This window comes from Vulpes vulpes, chromosome X (genome assembly GCF_048418805.1).
Source record: "Vulpes vulpes isolate BD-2025 chromosome X, VulVul3, whole genome shotgun sequence".
NCBI lineage: Eukaryota > Metazoa > Chordata > Mammalia > Carnivora > Canidae > Vulpes > Vulpes vulpes.
The window spans coordinates 78,340,980-78,361,336 of record NC_132796.1 but is presented as its reverse complement, the minus strand read 5'-3'; the positions used below and the strand labels follow the sequence as shown (position 1 = coordinate 78,361,336).

The following is a 20,357-nucleotide window of genomic DNA, read 5'->3' as shown; positions in this document are numbered from 1 at the left end:
CACCTGTTTTGTGCCACCTACAGTGCTAAACATGGAGGAAGCAATAATGAACAAGTCAGACACAATCTCTGCTCACCCTGTCCACATGGCAGGAAGCCATTTGGAGCACATAATGATGACAAATGAAAATCAAGGATTGGGGAATATAAATGTGATATCAGCATTTTGAACAGTTTTTTTTTTTAAATAGAAGACATACAAATACATAAATAATTTGAGGTCTGTAGAAGCTCAACAACATCACCTCAGAATAAGGATGGTCACCTCCAAATCTACTGTGAGATTTTTTTTTGAGAAGACTACACATTGTCCTATAATAGGTAACAATTGGCAAGGCAATATCTCCAGATAATTTTATTGCCCAGATTCCCAGTACTCATCACCACAATCAATCCTCAAATTCTGAAGAAAAGATGGTTCTCAGAAATTGCCCTTCCCTCATATAGCAACAGTATTCTTCAGAGCCCAAAGGTACATATTTCCAGATGAACTTACAAAAAATGTCACATGCCGGGCACTCAGGGGGGCACTTAACGGGATGAGCACTGGGTGTTATTCTGTATGTTGGTAAATTGAACACCAATAAAAAATTAATTTATTTTTAAAAATGTCACATGCTTCCATTAGTATGCATTACTTAAACCATTGAGATCATCCTCTAGCCCATTCAATAGGATTCCCTGTAATTGTGGAAATGTTTTATCTCTGAACTACCGTTCAATTTAGTAGTCATTACTCACACGTGGTTGTTGAACACCTGGAATGGGGCTGGTGTGACTGAGGAACTGTATTTCTAAGTTCATTTCATTAGAATTAATTTAAATTTAGGTAGTCACATGCAGATAGTGAACAGCACAAATGTAATCTTAAACTGAAAGTGATTCTGTAAGTGGTAGGTAAAAAAAAAAAATTCCCTTCCTTTGGATTAATTTACTCTAAACTGGGAAAGTATTTTAAAATTGAGAAGGTCAGAAAAACCTCTGTATTAACAAGACAGTGAATGAATAGCAACATATAGATTAGTGCCTGATGTAAACAAAACTCAGAACTGCAATCTCCTTCACTGCCCTGGCTGAATTAAAAAACAAAACAAACAATACATATGTGGTTGAATATGCATAATTGTTTTTAAAAACCAGTGCTTGTTATTAAAAAAAACTAACCCAAAGTATATACACATATTTATCAATGTTTTCAAAAGATTTTTTTTCATGTTTTGGTAATGATTGTTTACTCGTGTACTTAATGTCTACAATATGGCAGGCACTGTGCTTATAGGAGAATCATTCTCTTAATATACCACAGCAAAAATATTCCTCAAATAACCATATTTAACATGATACATTTGAAGTGATTTAATTTCCAGCAACTTCACACATAATTGCTTCATTTTTGACCTATAATATAACTAAAGGATCACTTATGTTTTGGATTTGACCATGAGACCAAAATTCAAGTATATTACTGCTTTAAAATGCATAGCATGTATCTCCAGAAAATGAAAAAAACATTAAAATATCTTTTTAAGAGGTGACTAATATATAGTACAAGTATCTAAACAATATATGTGAACTTTTTGCAAAGACATTTTTGATGAAAATGATGTTCCTGAAATGGAATGTAACTGACTTCCGAAGAAGTCATCAGAAAGATTTTTTGATCAAATCAACTTTTATTGCAATATAATTGTCATATGCCGTTGTACGGAAACATTTTGATTAAAATCTGTCTTGCCTAGTTGTACAGAAAATTGGTTTTAAATACACATTTGAAAATTGTTTCTGAATGCTTGTGGTTTGGGAAGGTAATTCATTCTTTTATTTTTCCAGGTTTATGGACATATAATTGACATACAACAAAGCACGATTGTAAAGTGTACAACGTGTTGATTAGATGCACTTACATATTGCAAAATGATTACCACCATAGTGTTAGCTAACACCTCCATCACATCACATAATTACTATTTCTTTTTTTGTGGTGAGAACATTTAAGACCTGCTTTCTTGGCAACTTTCAAGTATATATACAGCATTATTAACTAGGGTCACCATACTATACATTAGATCCTCAGAATTTGTTCATCTTTTAACTGGAAATTTGTACCCTTTGTCTAACACCGTGCAGCCCCTGGTAACCATCATTCTACTCTGTTTCTATGAGTTCGATTTTTGCAGATTCCACTTATAAGTGATATCCTACAGTATCTGTCTTTGTCTGATTTGCTTCACTTCGCATAACACCCTGAAGGTTCATCCATGTTGTTGCAAATGGCAGCATTTCCAAAGGTAATCCATTCTTTCAACACTTACTATGAGCCCACTGTGTGCCAGGCATCGTGCTTGACACCAAAATATGACATTCTTCCTGAATGAAGAAACAAGACCAGGTAACACATCAAATTGCACATTGATAAAAACATGATCAGCTGTTTCACAGCCATATCTGGATCAACTGAGGGACACCACCAATGCCAGGTATAGATTACTGAAATCCCCCTTTCTCCAACTTCCATACGTACGTAAGCACAGCAAACAATAATAAATTATACCGTAACCGTATTTCCATTCCACCTGCTAGAGTGACACTACCATATTTTGCTATGGGCCAGCTAGACTGTATATGTATAGATACATAGTACACACTATAGGCTAACAAAACCAGTTACATAGTCACCAAAGAACAAAGGCTCTGTAGCATTTATTGGTCTTGCTCTAAAACTCACAATCAAATAAGATCCTGACATCATGTAAGTAATTTTTTAAACCATAGAAAATTGTATACAAGGTATAAATCCAATTTTGTAATGTGATATATATACCTGTGAAGGAAAAAATATATAGGTAAGACATTCACTCAAATCTCTGAGTGGTAAGATTGCTGGTGATTTTTATTTCATTTATATGTTTTCGTATTTTGAAACCTGTCTACCATGCCTATACACTACCTTTGTAATCAGTAAAAATTAGTTATAGTAAAAAACATTCTTGCAACTATTCTGAAATTCATGTCTAGCGTAGGCCTAAGGCCTCACATAAGGAAATAGGTATTGACCACATGTGTGATTTTAGGGGACTGGTGTAGAAGGCCTGGGAGCAATCCAATGAGCTAATGACTGGAAGCTCTTTAAGAAAGAACAAAGACTTTCACTGTCTAAAGTTTAAAATGAATATTACTGGGGGTGAGGGAGGGAATAGTGACATGTTCCCCCCAAGATAGAAGCTGAGAAAGGTGGCTTGTTCCAGCTCTAAATCCTAGTTAGATCATGTGATAAATGCAGTATTGCCTTCTGGTGACTCCACAGAACATGTAGGTTGAAACATTTAGAAAGGAATATTTCTAGAACTATTACTGAATACCATATAGTTTTAAAAGGTCACACTTTTAAACTATAAAACTAGCCTAATATTCTTTGTAGAAACTCCAGAAAATATGGAAAAGCTTGGGAATGAAACAAAAATCATCTGTAATCCCATCACCCAGAGGTAATGACCATGAACACTTTGGTATATAACTTTCTAGCAATTTATTCTAGTCAAATGTGTGTATCTGCCTTTTCACCTAATATTTATCTTGGGTATTTTCTTATGCCATTAAATATGCTCAGTGAACCTCATTCTAATGACTGCCTAATATTACCAATGGCTTAAGAATATCAGAATGACTGTAAACAATATTATTGTACCTACTATGAAGCTAACATCATAAAAATAGATTCAAATGGATCTGGTCTTTGAAAAAGTGAGCGAAGGGATTTTCTGAACTGGTGAGCTCTCCTCGATCTTACCAACATCAGGATTTTGACTCTAAGAATGATTTTGTTTTTCTCAAATGCCTAAAAACACCCATATCGTGCACAATGACAAATCACTCATGTAGTTTCCAAAATACAGTCTTAGGTTTGGAAAACTGCAACTCCTAAAGAAACATGAGAGAGTAAAGCATAGCAGGCCCTCCAAGTCAGGCTCTGTTTGTTGTAACAAAGCAAGTGGATCACAGTGGGAAACCCTAAAATAAAAGAGGAAAGAAAAACTATCCTTGGTGTAAACTTCAGCTTCTGAGCAAATTAATCTGTTCACCTTCCAACTTAAGAGAGAGAGGGAGACAGAGGCGGTGGGAGGAGGGAGAGAAACACTGATTTTTCTGAGAAAATTTTAATTCAGGAGCTACATAAAATTCCATTTACAACATGGCCTACATTTGCTAAGCTAGAGTTCTGAAAATTACCTTATGCAGCAAACTAATCATGATTCCTTTGAAGTGAAAGAGGAGAACGTTCATATAAAAATTTGCGATTTTGGTTTAAAAGAAAACTCCAGTTCCCAATCACCTTTGATGGTTTGGAGACCCTTTCCTTACCTGCAAGGCAGCTTAGGATCAGAAAGACCTTCCAAAACGCGAACACCATTGTGTCAGGGTTTGTGGAGCGTAGCCGAGGACCAGTAGCTTGCCTGAGCTAGCCTGAGTCTCCAACTGGCTTCTTCAATCACACTGAGGTTTGCCAGGCTTATCTGCCGGCATCACGAAGCAAATAGCCTTTTCAGGCTTATTGCGTACAGTCCTTTCTCTGAGCGGATTTGTGTTTCTTTGAAACACTTTTTACGGGCGTGTTTCCTTGATATATTTGCTACTGTGTTAATAATAAACCCGTGCATTTAAATTCTTCAGGCTCTTTGTACACAGATTCTCTGAGTTTTATTGTTTAAAATCAATCCTATTAAAAAGTTAAACTTGGAGGGGGGTGTATGGTTGGAAGTGAACCTATACAAATAAAAGCTGACAAGGCTAATTAATTTAAAATATTTCCATCGAAGTCTTCCATCATGGATTCACTAACCTCCGTTCACAAATTGGGTTAATAAATTGGTGCTCTAAGGTTTTCTCAGGAGCCAGGGTTCACAGGAAGGACAGGGGGGTTATGAAGCAAAAAGCATTCATTTCTTGTGTGAACAAACTCTGGACACGTCTCACTTTTTTGAAGCCCTGGCAGTTCTCACTACCTTGGCAGTAGAACGCATAGCATGCATGCTATGGTCTTCCTGGTTAGAGACCCTATAGCATTTATTCACTCACTGAACGCTGTATCATCAGGGAAGCGAATAAATGCTTTAAGACTTCCACTGGATGAGTCTGAATTTTTGCAGAATTAGGTTACTGAGTAGGTAAAATAGGATTTCTTTGGAGGAGAGTTTCCCTAGGAAGGAGTGGTGGTAGGCTGCCTCCATGAGAAGCCTTCACTAACAGATTTCCTCTCATGTTTGAGATACATGAAGGCCTCCTCCAGCTTTTCCTATGCGATCTCCAAGTCCTGTTGTGTTCACCTGTGCAGTGGCTCTCAGATCTGTCCTTTCACCAATCCACTGCCTCCACCCCGGTCCTGGTACTTTGGTCCTTATCCCTGGCCTACTGAGGCAGCTTCCTATGTGATCTCCCTGACTTCTCCCTCCCTCATCCTCCATACCAGCTGCATCCCGATGGTTCAACCCTGACCAAGCATCTTCAGTTAACACCACTATGGACTCCTTCTGACAAGACCAAAGTCCTCAATCTGGATTCCCAGCCTTCCAAAGACCTGACCCTCACCTCCTCTGAACTTCAGTCACATTAAATCACCCATCTGAAAAATGCTGTCACAATTTATTGCCTCAGAGTATTCAGTCGCATGAAACAAGGGCAAGCTGCAGTGATAGGTTTTATGAACTTTTTCTTTTTTTTTAAGTTTTCATTGATTTAAGTAATCTCTACACCCACCGGTGGGGCTCATATCCATGACCCCGAGATCAAGAGTCGCATGCTCTTCCGACTGAGGCACCCCAGTCCCCCTCTATTTTAGGAACTTTAATTTACAGGAAATGTTTGAGCCCTGCTCACCTTAGCCAGGCAAATATCCCACTGTTTCCATCAGGCCTGATTGCTTCCCAAAGCCTTTCCTGGCCATGCTTAGGTCTGGTGCCAAACCTTGGCTTCAAGTGAATTCCAACACTGCTTATGATTTTTCTCCTCAATCCTCTTGCTGTCTAAGTGTATTCTTAGGGCAGATCGGTCATGCCATCGTATGTGAAAAGTTTGATAAACCTGTGTACCATCCCTCTCTGGGCTCCACCTTGGAGAGATTTGCATTATACTTAGAGCCAATACCTTAGAGTTGGCACATGATTGCTCTCCAGTTGTTTCCCATTTATTAACTGGGTCTCTCCTAAATCCAATAGCTGTGAGCCCCTCCAGGGCAGAGACAAAGCCTCATAAGGCAGCCCCCAACTTAAGAAAGGGTATATACCAGAATGTATTGGTAATCCCATTGATTGGATCCAAAGCAGGATGTTTTGAATAGAAATCTCGCTCCCAGACTTGTGAGGCACATAGTCTACCATCAGTGTGAATTCTGGGTGCTGGGCCATACAGAGCAGGAGAAGAGGAGCAGCAGGTGGCCGAAAAAAGAACAGTCCTTTCCCTTCCTAAGACATGGGTTGAGCACACAGCAACACCCCCCCCCACCAAAAACTATTGCATGTTTTTGACACCCACCTTACTTTCTGCCCCCAACTCTTATGGCCCCCAGGCTCCTTGAGTTCCTAGGTTGCCCTAAGGGAGGGTCTTACTCACCAGAATAACTCAAGCTCCAAGATTACCTTTGCTTTTTTAACCTTATGCCTCCCAGAAATACTCCTCCTCCACTGTATGAGCATCAATCAACTCCACGTTAGGAGGGGAAAATGATTAATTGCTATGAACATTCCCCCACTGGTTTGTACTCCTGAAGCTAGAATGCTTATTTCCCCCCACCCCAAATGAATCTCCAACCAGGAGCATCAGGAAATGCAATAAAGAGAAATGGTCTGACGGAGGAGGTTTTGCAAGGAGGACAATTTGGAGGGCAGGCCTCTGGAGGTGCACATCAGCTCCTCTCAACCTTGACCCTGCATTTACCTCCGAATCCATTAAGTCTCCTAAAGATCCATGAAAGCCAGAGACTTCCTGTGTCTCTTCCCATGCCCAATAGGTGAGCATAAAATTCATCATTAAAAGTGGGACATTTTTGAGATTGACTAGGCTGCTGTTAGCAACTACATGGGACAGACAATATAAATCATAAACATTCCCAGGCGAACTTGGAAGTCTGGCCCCCTGCTCACAGTGGAATGCTAAGCACAAGGCAGGAGCTAAATAAAAGCTTTCTAATTAAGATACTACCATCCAAGCTAGCTGGCCCTGAAATGGGTGGGGTGGAGAGTATGACTTAAGGCTATTGCCAAAACCCATCTGCACCAGAACATCTCAGACAAACACAGAACTCTCTAGAACATTTCAGTAAAATGCCTATATCACTGTTACGTGGGGCCTGATCAGGACAGGAAGAATTCTGTTAAAACAAACCCAAAGAGATCATCTAAATTCTCTTCTTGATATTCAATTTTGATGTTACTGACAAAAAAGTGGGTCATTAGCACGCAAAATATTATTAAATATCCTTCATATTTTTCTAATCGGGCTTTATAGTTTTTAAGCTGCTTTTCCATTTTATCTTTGCAGCTGACTAAAATAAACAGGGGAGTTATTATCTACATTCTCTTTATTTAAAAAAACAGAGGCTCAGAAACGTTGTATCTTTCCCAAGGCCACAGAGCACACATTCAATGCGGTCTCTCCCGGTCACAGTGGCATAGTGTGAACATAACGTATCAAACATGCTACTTCTTCCAGGATTCTTCTATGGGAACTTTCAGAAATCTGCAGCCTCTGCCTTATTTCTCACTTTTGTTCACTGAAAAAAATACAAAACCAACACATTTTGATTGTAAAGGGATTTCAAAGAACAAAGGATTGTGCAGAGAACAAAAAGAAAGCCTCCATTCTCTCACCCACGAGTAATTATCCCACGCTGTGCTCAAAAGAAATAGAAGTTTCACATTTTTCTCAGAGCTTCTGTGAGTTTACACACACACCTATGGCAGTGTTTTGTTTTGTTTTTAATCCTAAAGGTAATCATGCTACACCTCTTGTTCTATAGTTTGTTTTCCCCCTTGAAAGCAACCATTTTTATTGTTTCCTTAGGTCAGCATGTGGGATTCTACTAGACAGCTACCTTATCTGTTTGCAGGCTGCATGGTATTTCACCTTCAGTTTTTCACTATTATTAACAATGGTGAAATGGCCATTCCTTTGCCTATATCTCCGCCCGCTTGTGTGATTATTTCTGTAGATTAGATACTTAGAAATGGAACTGCTGGATCAAAGCATAGAAACACTTTAAATTTTGGTAGAGTCTGTAATACTGTCCACCAGAAATCCTTTACAAATCTACACCTCCATTGAGAGTGTACGAGAGTGCCTGTTTCCCTACAGCCTTGTCAACAATGAAAAGTATGTCATTTACTTTTACTAGTACCATGGGTGAGAACTGGTGTTGCATTGCTGTTTTAATTTGCAGTTCTCTAATGAGGCTGAGCCTTTTTTCCATAGGTGTACTGGCCTAATTGGTGTTCCTTTCCCTGCCATTTGCCTATTTATGGCCTTAGAACACTCTCCATGGAGTTATCTGTCTTTCAATATAGTAGAAGTGCTCTTTTTACCTTAGGAATCTTAATTCATAACCCATAAGTAAGGAGTAGTTAATTGACTGATGATTAAGAACTAATTAAAAAGGAATAAAGTTTGGTGTATATATTATAAATATTTTCTCCTGGTCTGTCACTTTTCAGAAAAAGTTTACATCTTCCACCATAAAGAAAATTTGCATTTTGTTGTAGTTAATCCAGCAATTTTTTTCTTCGTAGCTTCTGCATTTCATATCTTCCTTAAGAAAGTTTTCCCCAGTCCAAGACTATAGAAATGTTATGATAGGGATGCCTGGGAGGCTTACTAGTTGAGTGTCTGCCCTCGGCTCAGGGCATGATCCCAGGGTCCTAGGATGGAGTCCCGCATTGGGCTCCTTGTAGGGAGCCTGCTTCTCCCTCTGCCTATGTTTCTGCCTCTCTCTGTCTCTCATGAATAAATAAATAAAATCTTTTAAAAAAAGAAATATAATTATACATTATATTTATTAATATGTAATATGATAATTTCTCTTAATACTTCTTTAACTCTGTTCTGCCTTTCAATTATGGCAATTCTGTCCTTCCATTTGCTCAGGCCAAAAGCCTTGGTATCATCCCTGATTCCTCTCCTTCCTTCGTGTACCACCTCAAATCGTCAGCAAATCCTTTGGGTCCATGTTCAAAATATACCCAGACTCTGATGACTTTCCTCACCTTCGCTGCTACCACCCTGGCCTGAGCCGCCAGCATCAATTGCCTGGCTCACACAATGGCCTCCTAACTGGTCTCCCTGCTTCTTCCTTGTCTCCTTACAGACTATTCACATCACAGCAGCCAGAATGATACTTTGATGTGTAAGTCAGATCACATTTCACTTTTGCTCAAGATCCTCCAACAGTTCCCAATGTCTCTCACAGTAAAAGCCAAAGTCTTTAAAATAGCCTATGGGGCAGCTGGGTGACTCAGTCATTTGATCATTCGACTCTTGGTTTCTGCTCAAGTCATGATGTCAGGGTGATGGGAACCAGCTCCCCATTGGGCTCTGAGCTCAGTACAGAGTGTGCTACAGTCTCTCTCTCCCTCTCTGTCTGTCCCCCCCCACACACACACACATCCCCTTCTCCCTTCTCTCAAATCTTTAAAAAAAATTTTTTAAGTAGCCTGGAAGAGCTCATAAAATGAACCAGCTCTTCAACCTACCTCATCTCCTACCATTCTTCCCCTCTTACTCTGCTCCAGCCACACTGTTATTCTTGCTGATCCTTGAACCAGCCAGGCACATTCCCACTTTCTTGGGCATTTGCACTGGGGGTTTCCTCTATCTGTGATCCTTCAAACCCAAGTATCAGCAGGGCCAACTCATATCTTCTTCAAGTCTTTGTTTAAATGTCAGTTGTCAGCAATGCCTTCCCGATCACACAATTTAAAACTGCAGATTTCCCCGGGATCGAATCCCACATCAGGCTCCTGGTGCATGGAGCCTGCTTCTCCCTCCGCCTGTGTCTCTGCCTCTCTCTCTCTCTGTGACTATCATAAATAAATAAGAAATTAAAAAAAAATTTAAAAAGGGATCCCTGGGTGGCGCAGTGGTTTGGCGCCTGCCTTTGGCCCAGGGTGCGATCCTGGAGACCCGGGATCGAATCCCACATCAGGCTCCTGGTGCATGGAGCCTGCTTCTCCCTCCGCCTGTGTCTCTGCCTCTCTCTCTCTCTGTGACTATCATAAATAAATAAGAAATTAAAAAAAAATTTAAAACTGCAGATTTCTCCACTCCAGCCCTCTCAATCTCCCACTGCCTTTTCCTTTTTACGTAGCACTCATTACTTTCTAACATAACATACTACCCAGTTTACTTATGGTTAACTTTTCCATCCAGCTAGTAATGTGAGTTTCAAGAGGGCAGGGATTTCTGTCTGTTTCATTTACTATTTATTCCAAGGGCCTAGAACAGTGCCTTGCACATAGTAGGTCCTCAATATTTGTTAAATGAATGCATTTGGGAATCTGAATTTAATCCATTCAGAATTGATTTTTGTGTATTGTATGAGATAGGCAGAAATGGTTTTTAAGGAGTGCCTGGGTGGCTGAGTCGATTAAAGCATCTGCTTTTGGCTCAGGTCATCATCCCAGCGTCCTAAGATTCAGCCCCACATCCAGCTCCCTGCTCCACAGGGAGCCTGCTTCTTCTTTTCCCTCTGCTCCTCCTGCTTGTGCACATGCGCTCTCTCTCTCTCTCTCTCTCTCTCTCTCTCTCTCTGTCAAAAAAATAAATAAAATCTTTTTCAAAAGGAAGAAACGGGGCATAATTATAAAATAATGAGCCTGCTGTCCTTGTGTAGCCTGGGAACAGGCTCAGAAGGCAGTCTTGGGTTTTCAAAAGACAGACTAAGGCCATTCTTACTTATCGCACTAGTATGAGATAGAGACAGAGAGACAGATCAGGGAGTAAAGTTTCTCATGTATATTTTTGATCCCTGAGGTCGTCATTATGGGAAAATCAAAATTTATTGGACTTCCTTCTACATATATTATGCTTTTGTAGGACTTTTAAAATTCCAAATTACATATAGAAAGGCATAATCTAATCAGTGCTTAGAATCTAAAGACTAATTTATTTCTGTTGGAATGTGTTTCAAAAATTGTTTTGTGCAATCTAGCACTATCGAGTCTCCATTGCTTTTTCTGACTCCCTGCCAGGCAACTCCACTTCTGTGCCCCACTAGCACCTCAAAGGTAACTTCACACATTGTCTCCATGTGGCCTCCTCTGGTCTCCAAACCTGTGCCACTTCCCAATCACTTGTTGCTGCATCCCAATTAATTCTTCATTGGGGTGGTCATCTGGGTGGCTCAGTGGTTGAGCATCTGCCTTTGGCTCAGGTCATGATCCTGGGGTCGTGGGATCGAATCCTGCATCAGGCTCTTCACAGGGATCCTGCCTTTCCCTCTGCCTGTGTCTTTGCCTCTCTTTCTGTGTATTTCATGAATAAATAAATAAAATCTTTAGAAAGACTTCTTTATTGGAGTATACTTTGACTCCTGCTTTACTCACTCTGCCATTCCAGAAGTACCAGATCCTACTGAGAACTTCTCTTCAGCTCTTTTCTTTTCCATCTCCTGAGGCTTTGACCAACAACAGCCTTATCAGCGAGGAAAATGACTGGCAGCCATTTCCCAATAGGGAATTGGGAAAGCAAGATTTCAATGGATGCTCTCTAGGGGTGCCTGGGTGGAGCAGTTGGTTGTCTGACTCTTGGTTTTGGCTCTGGTGGTGATATCAGGGTCATGAGATCTTGCCCTGCATCAGGCTCTGCACTCAGCGCAGAGTATGCTTGAGACTCTCTTCCTCTCCCTGCTCTTCCCTCTTGTGCTCTCTCTCCCTCTGTCTCTCAAATGAATAAATAAATAAATAGTTTTTAAAAAATGGCTGCTCACTAGGTGTGTGCAATAAAGGATAGGGAGGGGGAGCAGGAGCCAATAAGTATCACCCCATGAAGAGAACAGAAAACTATCCAACTATGTGTGAAATAGGGTGTGGGTTATATAACAGGAATAGTTGAGGCCAATTGAGAGACTTAAGAATGAGTCCTGTCATCATCTAGTTTGGACCCTGTTAGGTAATGTAATTGATTGTGGTAGCCTCCTAGCCTACCTCCTGGCCTCCAATTTTCCTCTCTCTCAAATCCATCCTAAGCAGTGCTGCCAGCTAAGTTTTCCTAAAGTACAATCTAATCCAGTCATTCTCATGCTCAAATATCTTCCATGACTCCCTATCACCTTTTTCCCTAGACATAAAAATTTTTTATTTGGGCTCAGCAGTTTGGCGCTGCCTTAAGCCCAGGGCATGATCCTGGAGACCTGGGATCCAGTCCCACATCTGGCTCCCTGCATGGAGCCTGCTTCTCCCTCTGCCTGTGTCTCTGCGTCTCTCATAAATAAATAAATAAATAAATAAATAAATAAATAAATACATACATACATACATACATACATAAATACATAAAAATCTTTAAAAAATTTTTTATCTAGCATTTAATAGGTGCCCGGGTTCTACCTTTGCTGCCTGTTTTCTGCGATTTGTGACACCAAAGAATGTCACAGCTGGCCAAAGTCTTACAAGCAGTCTCCAAACAAAACTGAATACTCCCTGTTCCTTGAACATATGCCTCCCTTTTCCACCCCTGTGCCTCTACAAGGCTATTCTCTCCTCCCAGATCTACCACCCTGCCAAGCTGAATTGTCAAAAATTTACTCATCCTGTGAGCCTCATCACAAATGTTATCTCTTCCACAGATTGACTCTTGATTCCCACATGATGTGATCTCACCTTAACAGCATTAGTTAATACCTTTTGCACAGCATTGAGGGGATAGCACAACTCTTCATGTACTGGTCCTCTTCTTTTTAAAATATTTTATTTATTTATTTATTCATTCATGAGAGACATAGGCAGAGGGAGAAGCAAGCTCTCTGCAGAGAGCCCGGTGCAGGACTCAGTCCCAGGACCCTGGGATCACGACCTGAGCCAAAGGCAGATGCTCAAAAGCTGAGCCACCCAGGCATCCCTGTACTGGTCCTCTTCATACGTCTAAGGAAGGTAAGGACTGTGTTTAGCTGATTTTATACACACACACACACACACACACATACACACACACACACCCCACATGAGCTAGTTATTGGCCAGGCATTGTGCTAAGCACTTTATATGCAATATCTCACTTAATCTTCTCCATAGCCTTATGAGGCAAGTAGTATTATTATCCCCATTTTATAGGCGAAGAAACAGAAGCACAGGGAAATGAAGGAACTTACACAAAACTCATCTATAGTAACTGGCAGACTCAGGACTCATTCTCATCTCTCTCAACTGATCTCAACTATTCTCCTTATATAACCTGCATCCTATTTCACACATAGTTGGATGGTTTTCTGTTCTCTTCACTGGGCGGTACCTATTGGCTCCTGCTCCCCGTCTCCATCCTTTATTATGCACATCTAGGGAGCAATCATTTTAATCTTGCTTTCCCAGTTCCCTGTCGGGAAATGGCCACCAGTCATTCTCCTCACAGATTGGTCAAAGCCTCAGTCCCTGGTAACCCCCTTATTGCTAAAAATGAGGCTCAAACAGAATTTTTTTGAAGACCACATAAATGCCAGAGTCAGGACCTCAGCTCAGGTCAGCTGGCTCCAGAATAAGTGCTCATAACTTATGATATACTGTGACTTCAGGGACCCGAGTAGTTATGTTGGGTGAGTTCACTTTTTCAAGTTTATGATATGCCAAAGGGACTATTTTTTTTTTGAGTCATTGCACTTTATTTTCAGCAAGTAAGAAGATCACAAGGAATAACTTCTAATGCTGTGACTCCCTGAACAAGGGTGAATGGGTTCCTTTTATTTAGAGTTAGGATGAACATTTATTTTTTTATATTTTTTATTGGAGCTCAATTTGCCAACATATAGCATAACACCCAGTGCTCATCCAATCAAGTGCCCCCCTCAGTGCCCGTCACCAAGTCACCCCCACCCCTCGCCCACCTCCCCTTACACCACCCCTAGTTCGTTTCCCAGAGTTAGGAGTTTCTCATGTTATGTCTCCCTTTCTGATATTTCCCACCCATTTTTTCTCCTTTCCCCTTTATTCCCTTTCACTATTTTTTACATTCCCCAAAAGAATGAGACCATATAACGCTTGTCCTTCTCCGATTGACTTACTTCACTCACCATAATACCCTCCAGTTCCATCCACATTGAAGCAAATGGTGGGTATTCATAGTTTCTAATGGCTGAGTAATATTCCATTGTATACATAAACCACATCTTCTTTATCCATTCATCTTTCGATGGACACCGAGGCTCCTTCCACAGTTTGGCTATTGTGGACATTGCTGATAGAAACATTGGGGTGCAGGTGTCATGCCGTTTCACTGCATCTGTATCTTTGGGGTAAATCCCCAGCAGTGCAATTGCTGGGTCGTAGGGGTCGTAGGGTAGTTCTATTTTTAACTCTTTGATAGGGTCGCACTAATTTGGATGCACATGATCTGGTATATTTGTTGAAAAACAAACCTAGAAATCATCATCATGATCAACCATGACACATTTCCTTATTCCAGGTTAGCATCTATTTGCCTCAAAAACAGCCAAAAGAAGAAGTGGCACATAATTTCACAATTCTCCAAACCAAGAGACTGGGAGTCCCAGATTATGGACTCTCAAGTGAATCCTATGATGGTGTGATTCAGTTAAAGAGTTTCCTTTCTCTCTTCCATCTCTGTGTGCAAGGAATGGAATTTCTCTTGACGATTAACCTGGTGTGAACACCATCCTTAAATGTGTTCTTTGGACACCTTACTGGGAGTCCTCCAGAGATGACCCTTTTTTAAAAGATTTTATTTATTCATGGCACACACACACACACACACAGGCAGAGACACAGACAGAGACACAGGCAGAGGGAGAAGCAGGCTCCATGCAGGGAGCCCGACACAGGACTCAATCCCGGGTCTCCAGGATCAGGCCCTGGGCTGAAGGCAGGTGCTAAACCGCTGAGCCACCCGGGCTGCCACAAGATGACCCTTAATAAGACTGTGAAACAGTAGTATACACAGGTAGGGCCATGGAGTTTCTCTCCTCTTAAATTGGGGAAATATTTGCTTCTTGTTCTGGAGGGAAGAATCCTATAGAAAGTTCTTTGGCAAGCCATGTTTTAACAATAAATATGAGTCAGCTTCTGTTGAGTAGCCTAGGATTGCTTACCTAGCGATAGTAGGGAGTCTGGAAAGGGTTAGTACCAGGAACTCTATGTTAACTGATAGTGTGACTCAACCTGCAGTGTACATTAAAGTGTTTGGGGAAGCCTACTCCTAGGCAATTTGTGTTGACGCACTATACAAACACATGTCATAGGCCCTGGTTTGAAAAAAAATCACATGTATGTGTAGGCACAAGCATGCTCACGTGCACACACATGCACCCACTGATTCAACCCAAAGAGGTCCTAGATCTTCCAATTCCTTCCAACTGGGAGAGATCAAGCTTAACTTAAACCAAAAAAAATTACATTCTAATTGTACAATTGTTGGGTCTTGGATTTCTTTTAGCCAATCCTTTTCAACACTTCCTAAAAATGCCAGAGTGAAGTTAACCCTAAAAACCAGAGACCTTTTTGAAGACTTTCAAAGCTGCCTGAGCTGGTTAATGGTACCTGTGACATGGTATAAGAGTGGTCAAATGTTAAGGCTTACTAGATGATAGTCCCTGAGTTAAGCATTTTATTTGCATTATGTCTCACAATAATCTTACAGAGGAGTTTCAGAGAGGTCAAAAGAGTCGTCATAGGTCACACGGTTTGCAATTGGCAAAACCAAGGCTTGAGCCTAAGCACAAATGCTCCAAAGCCCATACCTTTGCCAATTATGTGATGTGACTTCTTGGCACTGAAAGGGATGGTAGAATACAGAGTCAACACAGTCCATGCTTGTCTGGTTTACACTCTTGCTGGAAAGACAAGAAAAAAATACACATAAACCAGGGATTAAACTAAGTATTAAACTTAGAAGTACGTGACTGTAAAAGACTGCATTGTGCAACACAGAAAATAAATGACTACAAATACAGAAAGACAAATTTGGGCCGTTGCAAGGAATGGTTGTGAGCCTCCAAATCTTCATTGCAAAATAAGTTCCATGGGATCCACCTCTACCTGGCAAGAGACAGGGATGCTGGGAGGGATTTGAGTAGTATTTTTGAAGGCAAAGATCGAGAATGAACAATGAAAAGTGAGAGGTAGCATTTCAGAGAGCAAAAATGACAAAGTAACGAGGCCAGGTTGTTTTAGAAAAGGACTGAAAAGAAATTAATGTTGGGAATATCTAAAAACGAGAGTTGTTAAGATGGGGGTCAGGCATGAAGAAGCCTACAAAGAAGGCAGACAACAAAAGCAGAAGAAAATGGCAAAGTTGTCAAATTCTGTTGGATTTGGTTTAAAGTGGAGGAAGCAAATGAAGGGCTTGTTTTTTGTTCTGCATGGTGGTGTTTTTGTTTTTGTTTTTTGCTGTTTTTTGTTTGCTCATTTGCTAGTTTTAATGAGGCAGCATAACATAGCGACAAAGAGTAGGGACTACAGAGTCAAGCATCTTGGCTTTACGTCCAGGTCTGCCTCTTACCAGCTGAGGGACTGTGAGCAAGTTACTTAATTTCTTTGTGCCTCATTTTTCTCATCAATAAACCAGGTAAAGGAAGAACTACTTCATGAGAGTGTTATTGTTATAAGCATTGAAAAGTTATTGTTTGTAAAGTGCTTGACACAGTGCCAATATGTAGTAAGCAGTATTGGATGTGATTGCTGCATAAATACAAATGTAATTCTCTTTTTAAAAAAAGGTGTATTCATTTATTTTAGAGAGAGTGCAAGCAGGAGAAGGGAAAGAGGGAGAGAATCCCCAAGCAGAATCCATACTGAGCATGGAGCCCGACCCAGGGTTCCATTCCATGACCCATGAGATCATGACCCATGAGATGAAGACCTGAGCCCAAACCAAGAGTCAGACACCCATCTGACTGAGCCATCCAGGTGCCCCATACAAATGTAATTCCTTATTAACACTGAAACACGTGGGAAATTCCTAAAATCATTGTGTAAAGATCTTTCTATTAAAAACAACTGGTAGGTAGGCCATCCAGGCAGATTCCAGCATGGCAACTGAGGACAGCTGAGGAGTGGCTGCTGCCATCAGATGGGGATCTCCCAGTCCCCACCTTCAACTGCTTATATTTTGCTCCCTTCATGTGATCTTGTGACTCCTGGTTTAAAGTGGAAGGACATCCGAATTCCTAATATGCCCCTATATTTACAAAGAGAGCTCATAAAGGAAGTAGTTTGGGCCAGGGACCCAGACCTGACTGAACTCTTAGCATACTCTAACCTTTAGAGTCTAGGAGAAGTATCTGTTCTCCCCCAACTAGGGTCTCTCCCTGGCCCCAGATGTTGGGCTACTGGGCTGCAACAGCAACTCCATCCTCATAGCGTCCTCTACTACTGTCTAGTTTGATGTTTCTTTTTTTTAAATATTGTGTTTATTTATTTGAGAGAGAAAGAGAGAGCATCCACAAGTGGAGAGGGGGATAGGCAGAGGGAGAGGGAGAAACAGACTCCCCACCGAGCAGGGAGCCTGACGTGGGGCTCAATCCCAGGACCCTGAGATCATGACCTGAGCCCAAAGGCAGATGGTTAACTGACTGAGCCACCCACGTGCCCCATAGTTTGGTACTTCTGATGAGAAGGAGGACTTAGGGCCCCCACAATCCTTTTTAACAGCAACTCTGGGGAAAGCACAGAGCTGAAATCAGTAAAGCAGGAATGTGCAAGCTTCCTCTGAGTAACCAGTCCTTGACAAATTGTGTCCTCCTCCTTATGCTCATTTAGGGAGTTAAACTGTGCCTCAAGGTCTGAAAACACCATGGCTCATGAAGAATTTACACAGCAGCTATCCCCAAACCAAGCTACAAGGGCGATCAAGTTTTTCTTCAGAGCCACCATCCATTACAGCATTCCCAGGCAGTGAGATTCTTGTGGGCCCTTGTTCATCATGTTCTGGAGCTGCTCAGAGCCACTTGGCAGGGAGCCTGGACTGAGCCTTTCTCAGTGGTTTTATGACAGTCCTGGAACCTTGTGTCTCTCCCTCACAGATGTCCTTTCTTTCTGCATCCCAGGAAGATGATTGAGTCCTGCTTTGGGAGGTTGGGTGTATGGGCCTGCAGGCTTCTGGGTGTCACCTCTGGAGATGGCCTTCCACCTTTGCTTGTGAAGAATGATTAATGGTGGGAATGTCAGGGCATGCAGGAGAGTAGAAGGTTTAGGAAAAGAGACCTTGGGACTTCAGTCAAACCTTACCATTCCCACTGCTTTTGAATAGGTGTCACAGCTATGCTCACACCTGGTTGCAGCTATGAGAAGAGGGCTATATATAGAAGGCCCACCTCCAAGGTAATAAATCAGGTGGCCCATCATGCAGAAAGAGTCAAGGCACTAGACTCATATAGCACTAGAACATTAAGTCTCAATCCTTCATTTCGAAGAGCACCAAACCTACCCTGGCTCTCGCAACCCATTGTGGAGGTCAAGCAGGAAGTAGAACATATGTCTCCTGACTCTTTTGCTATGACTTTCTGGGAGAGGAAAAGGTGTGGAATTGGGAAACTAAGGACTTGTTCTAAATAGAAGCATATCTGATGAATAACAACTCAGGAGCCTTTTCCAACTGGGCGGAGGTGTGCAGCCTGGTCCCAGCCCCAACTAGCAGGAAATAACTTTGGCCAATCTCCACAGGTTCATGACCCTCCCAAGGCAAACAGTGCCTGGTCTCAGGTGGGACCTGCATCTGAGAGCCCTGTGGTAAAGACTCTGGGTAGAGAGGGCATTATGAGAAGCATATATCTGTAAGGAAAGCTGTTTTGACCTATGCATATCTCCCTGGCACTGCTACCACACATCCCAGCAAGACTGACATTCCTTACACCATTATTCACCAAGGTTTGTGTTCAGTGGGTGGTTGAGAGGGGTGATAATAAGATGGTCTAGCCCTTCATTGCCTCTATGACCTCATATCCCACCACTCTCCCTCTTGCTCACTCCTCTGTAGCTACTCTGGCCTCCTTGCTATTCCTTAAATATACCTATCATGCTCCCACCCCAGAGCCTTTGCATTTGATTTGCTGTTCCTTCTGCCTGGATGGTCTTTTCCATCTATCTATATGTTTGCTCCCACCCTTCCCACAAACCTTTTCTCAAATGTCACATTCCCAGAGATCCCTTCCCCAGTTACTCTATTGGAAAGTATATTAATCACCCTCTAAGCCCTTACTCTGCTTTTATTTTCTTCTAGCATTCTCACCATCTTACATTATATTACATATCTTGTTTAGTGTCTTCCCACACTAAAATATGAGATATGTGAAAGCAAGGACTCTGTCTGGCATGTCCATTCCTGTATCTCCATAACCTAGAACAGTCCCTGGGATATAATAAGAGCTCAATAAATGTTTGCTGGATAAATGGATGGATGGATGGATAGAGAAGGGGACTTCTATATATTTCTTGGTGCATGTTTACCTATTGCAAGTGATACTGCAGAAATATAGTCATTCCACTTACTCATTTACCCAACACAGATTTACTGTATGCCCTTAGATCCCATGCATAATATATTCAGACTTGTGGAAAATATAAACAAGTAAACAAGGAATGGCAATAGCGTGTAGCTAATAGTATCCAAGTTTTGGGGAAGCACAGGTAAGGAGTTAGTGAAGGCTTCTCAAAGGACAGATGGCTCTTGAAGAATAGGGGGTGTTAGGAGAAGAAAATCGAAGTGGGAATGTAGACAAAGGCACTTCAACAACCTATGCATGAACACAGAGATTCATCTGAGCAACAGTTTTACGGTGTTGGGCCACAGAGTGGCAAGGAAGGAGAGATGTAGGGAAAAACAAGGCTGGAGATGAAGTAGAGGTGCTAGCTGGAGGGCCTTACTTGCTCTACTAAGTGCAGAGTTAAGCTTTTAAGTGCAAGCTTGTCAACCATGAAGAGACCCAACCTACAGATGCATATAGTTGGACCTATAAATTCATTTTTTAATTTAATGGCCAGTATTTTAAATATATATATTTTACATAAAAATTCAAAAATCTCAGTTTTCTTGAAATATCAGAATATTACACCCAACCAGCCCACATGGTTATGACTACCAGCATCTGAGCAGGAGTTGTCCTTGTTAAACAGGGCTTTTGCTCTCCGATTTGTCAGTCTTCACCAGCCAGCTTCA

General features: G+C 41.4%; 1 protein-coding gene across 11 annotated transcripts in view; it reads right to left on the bottom strand.

Moving 5' to 3' along the window:
- The window catches only part of VSIG1 (V-set and immunoglobulin domain containing 1), a 150,445-nt gene that overhangs the window by 39,158 nt on the left and 90,930 nt on the right, over positions 1-20,357 (bottom strand). For 5 of the 11 annotated variants that reach the window (XR_011998081.1, XM_072743185.1, XM_072743187.1 and 2 more), the window contains one exon: positions 15,793-16,035. The exons of 1 other annotated variant lie outside the window; for it this stretch is intronic. Coding sequence is in view for 8 of the 10 variants with exons in the window: in XM_072743185.1 (XP_072599286.1) it covers positions 15,915-16,035 (121 nt within the window). In the remaining 2 variants the exon portion in view is untranslated. Of the gene's footprint in view, positions 1-1,652; positions 2,367-4,358; positions 4,675-7,660; positions 7,762-15,792; positions 16,036-20,357 lie in introns of those variants that run through there. 5 more of the 11 variants (XM_072743182.1, XM_072743183.1, XM_026014925.2 and 2 more) reach the window with 5 other exon arrangements.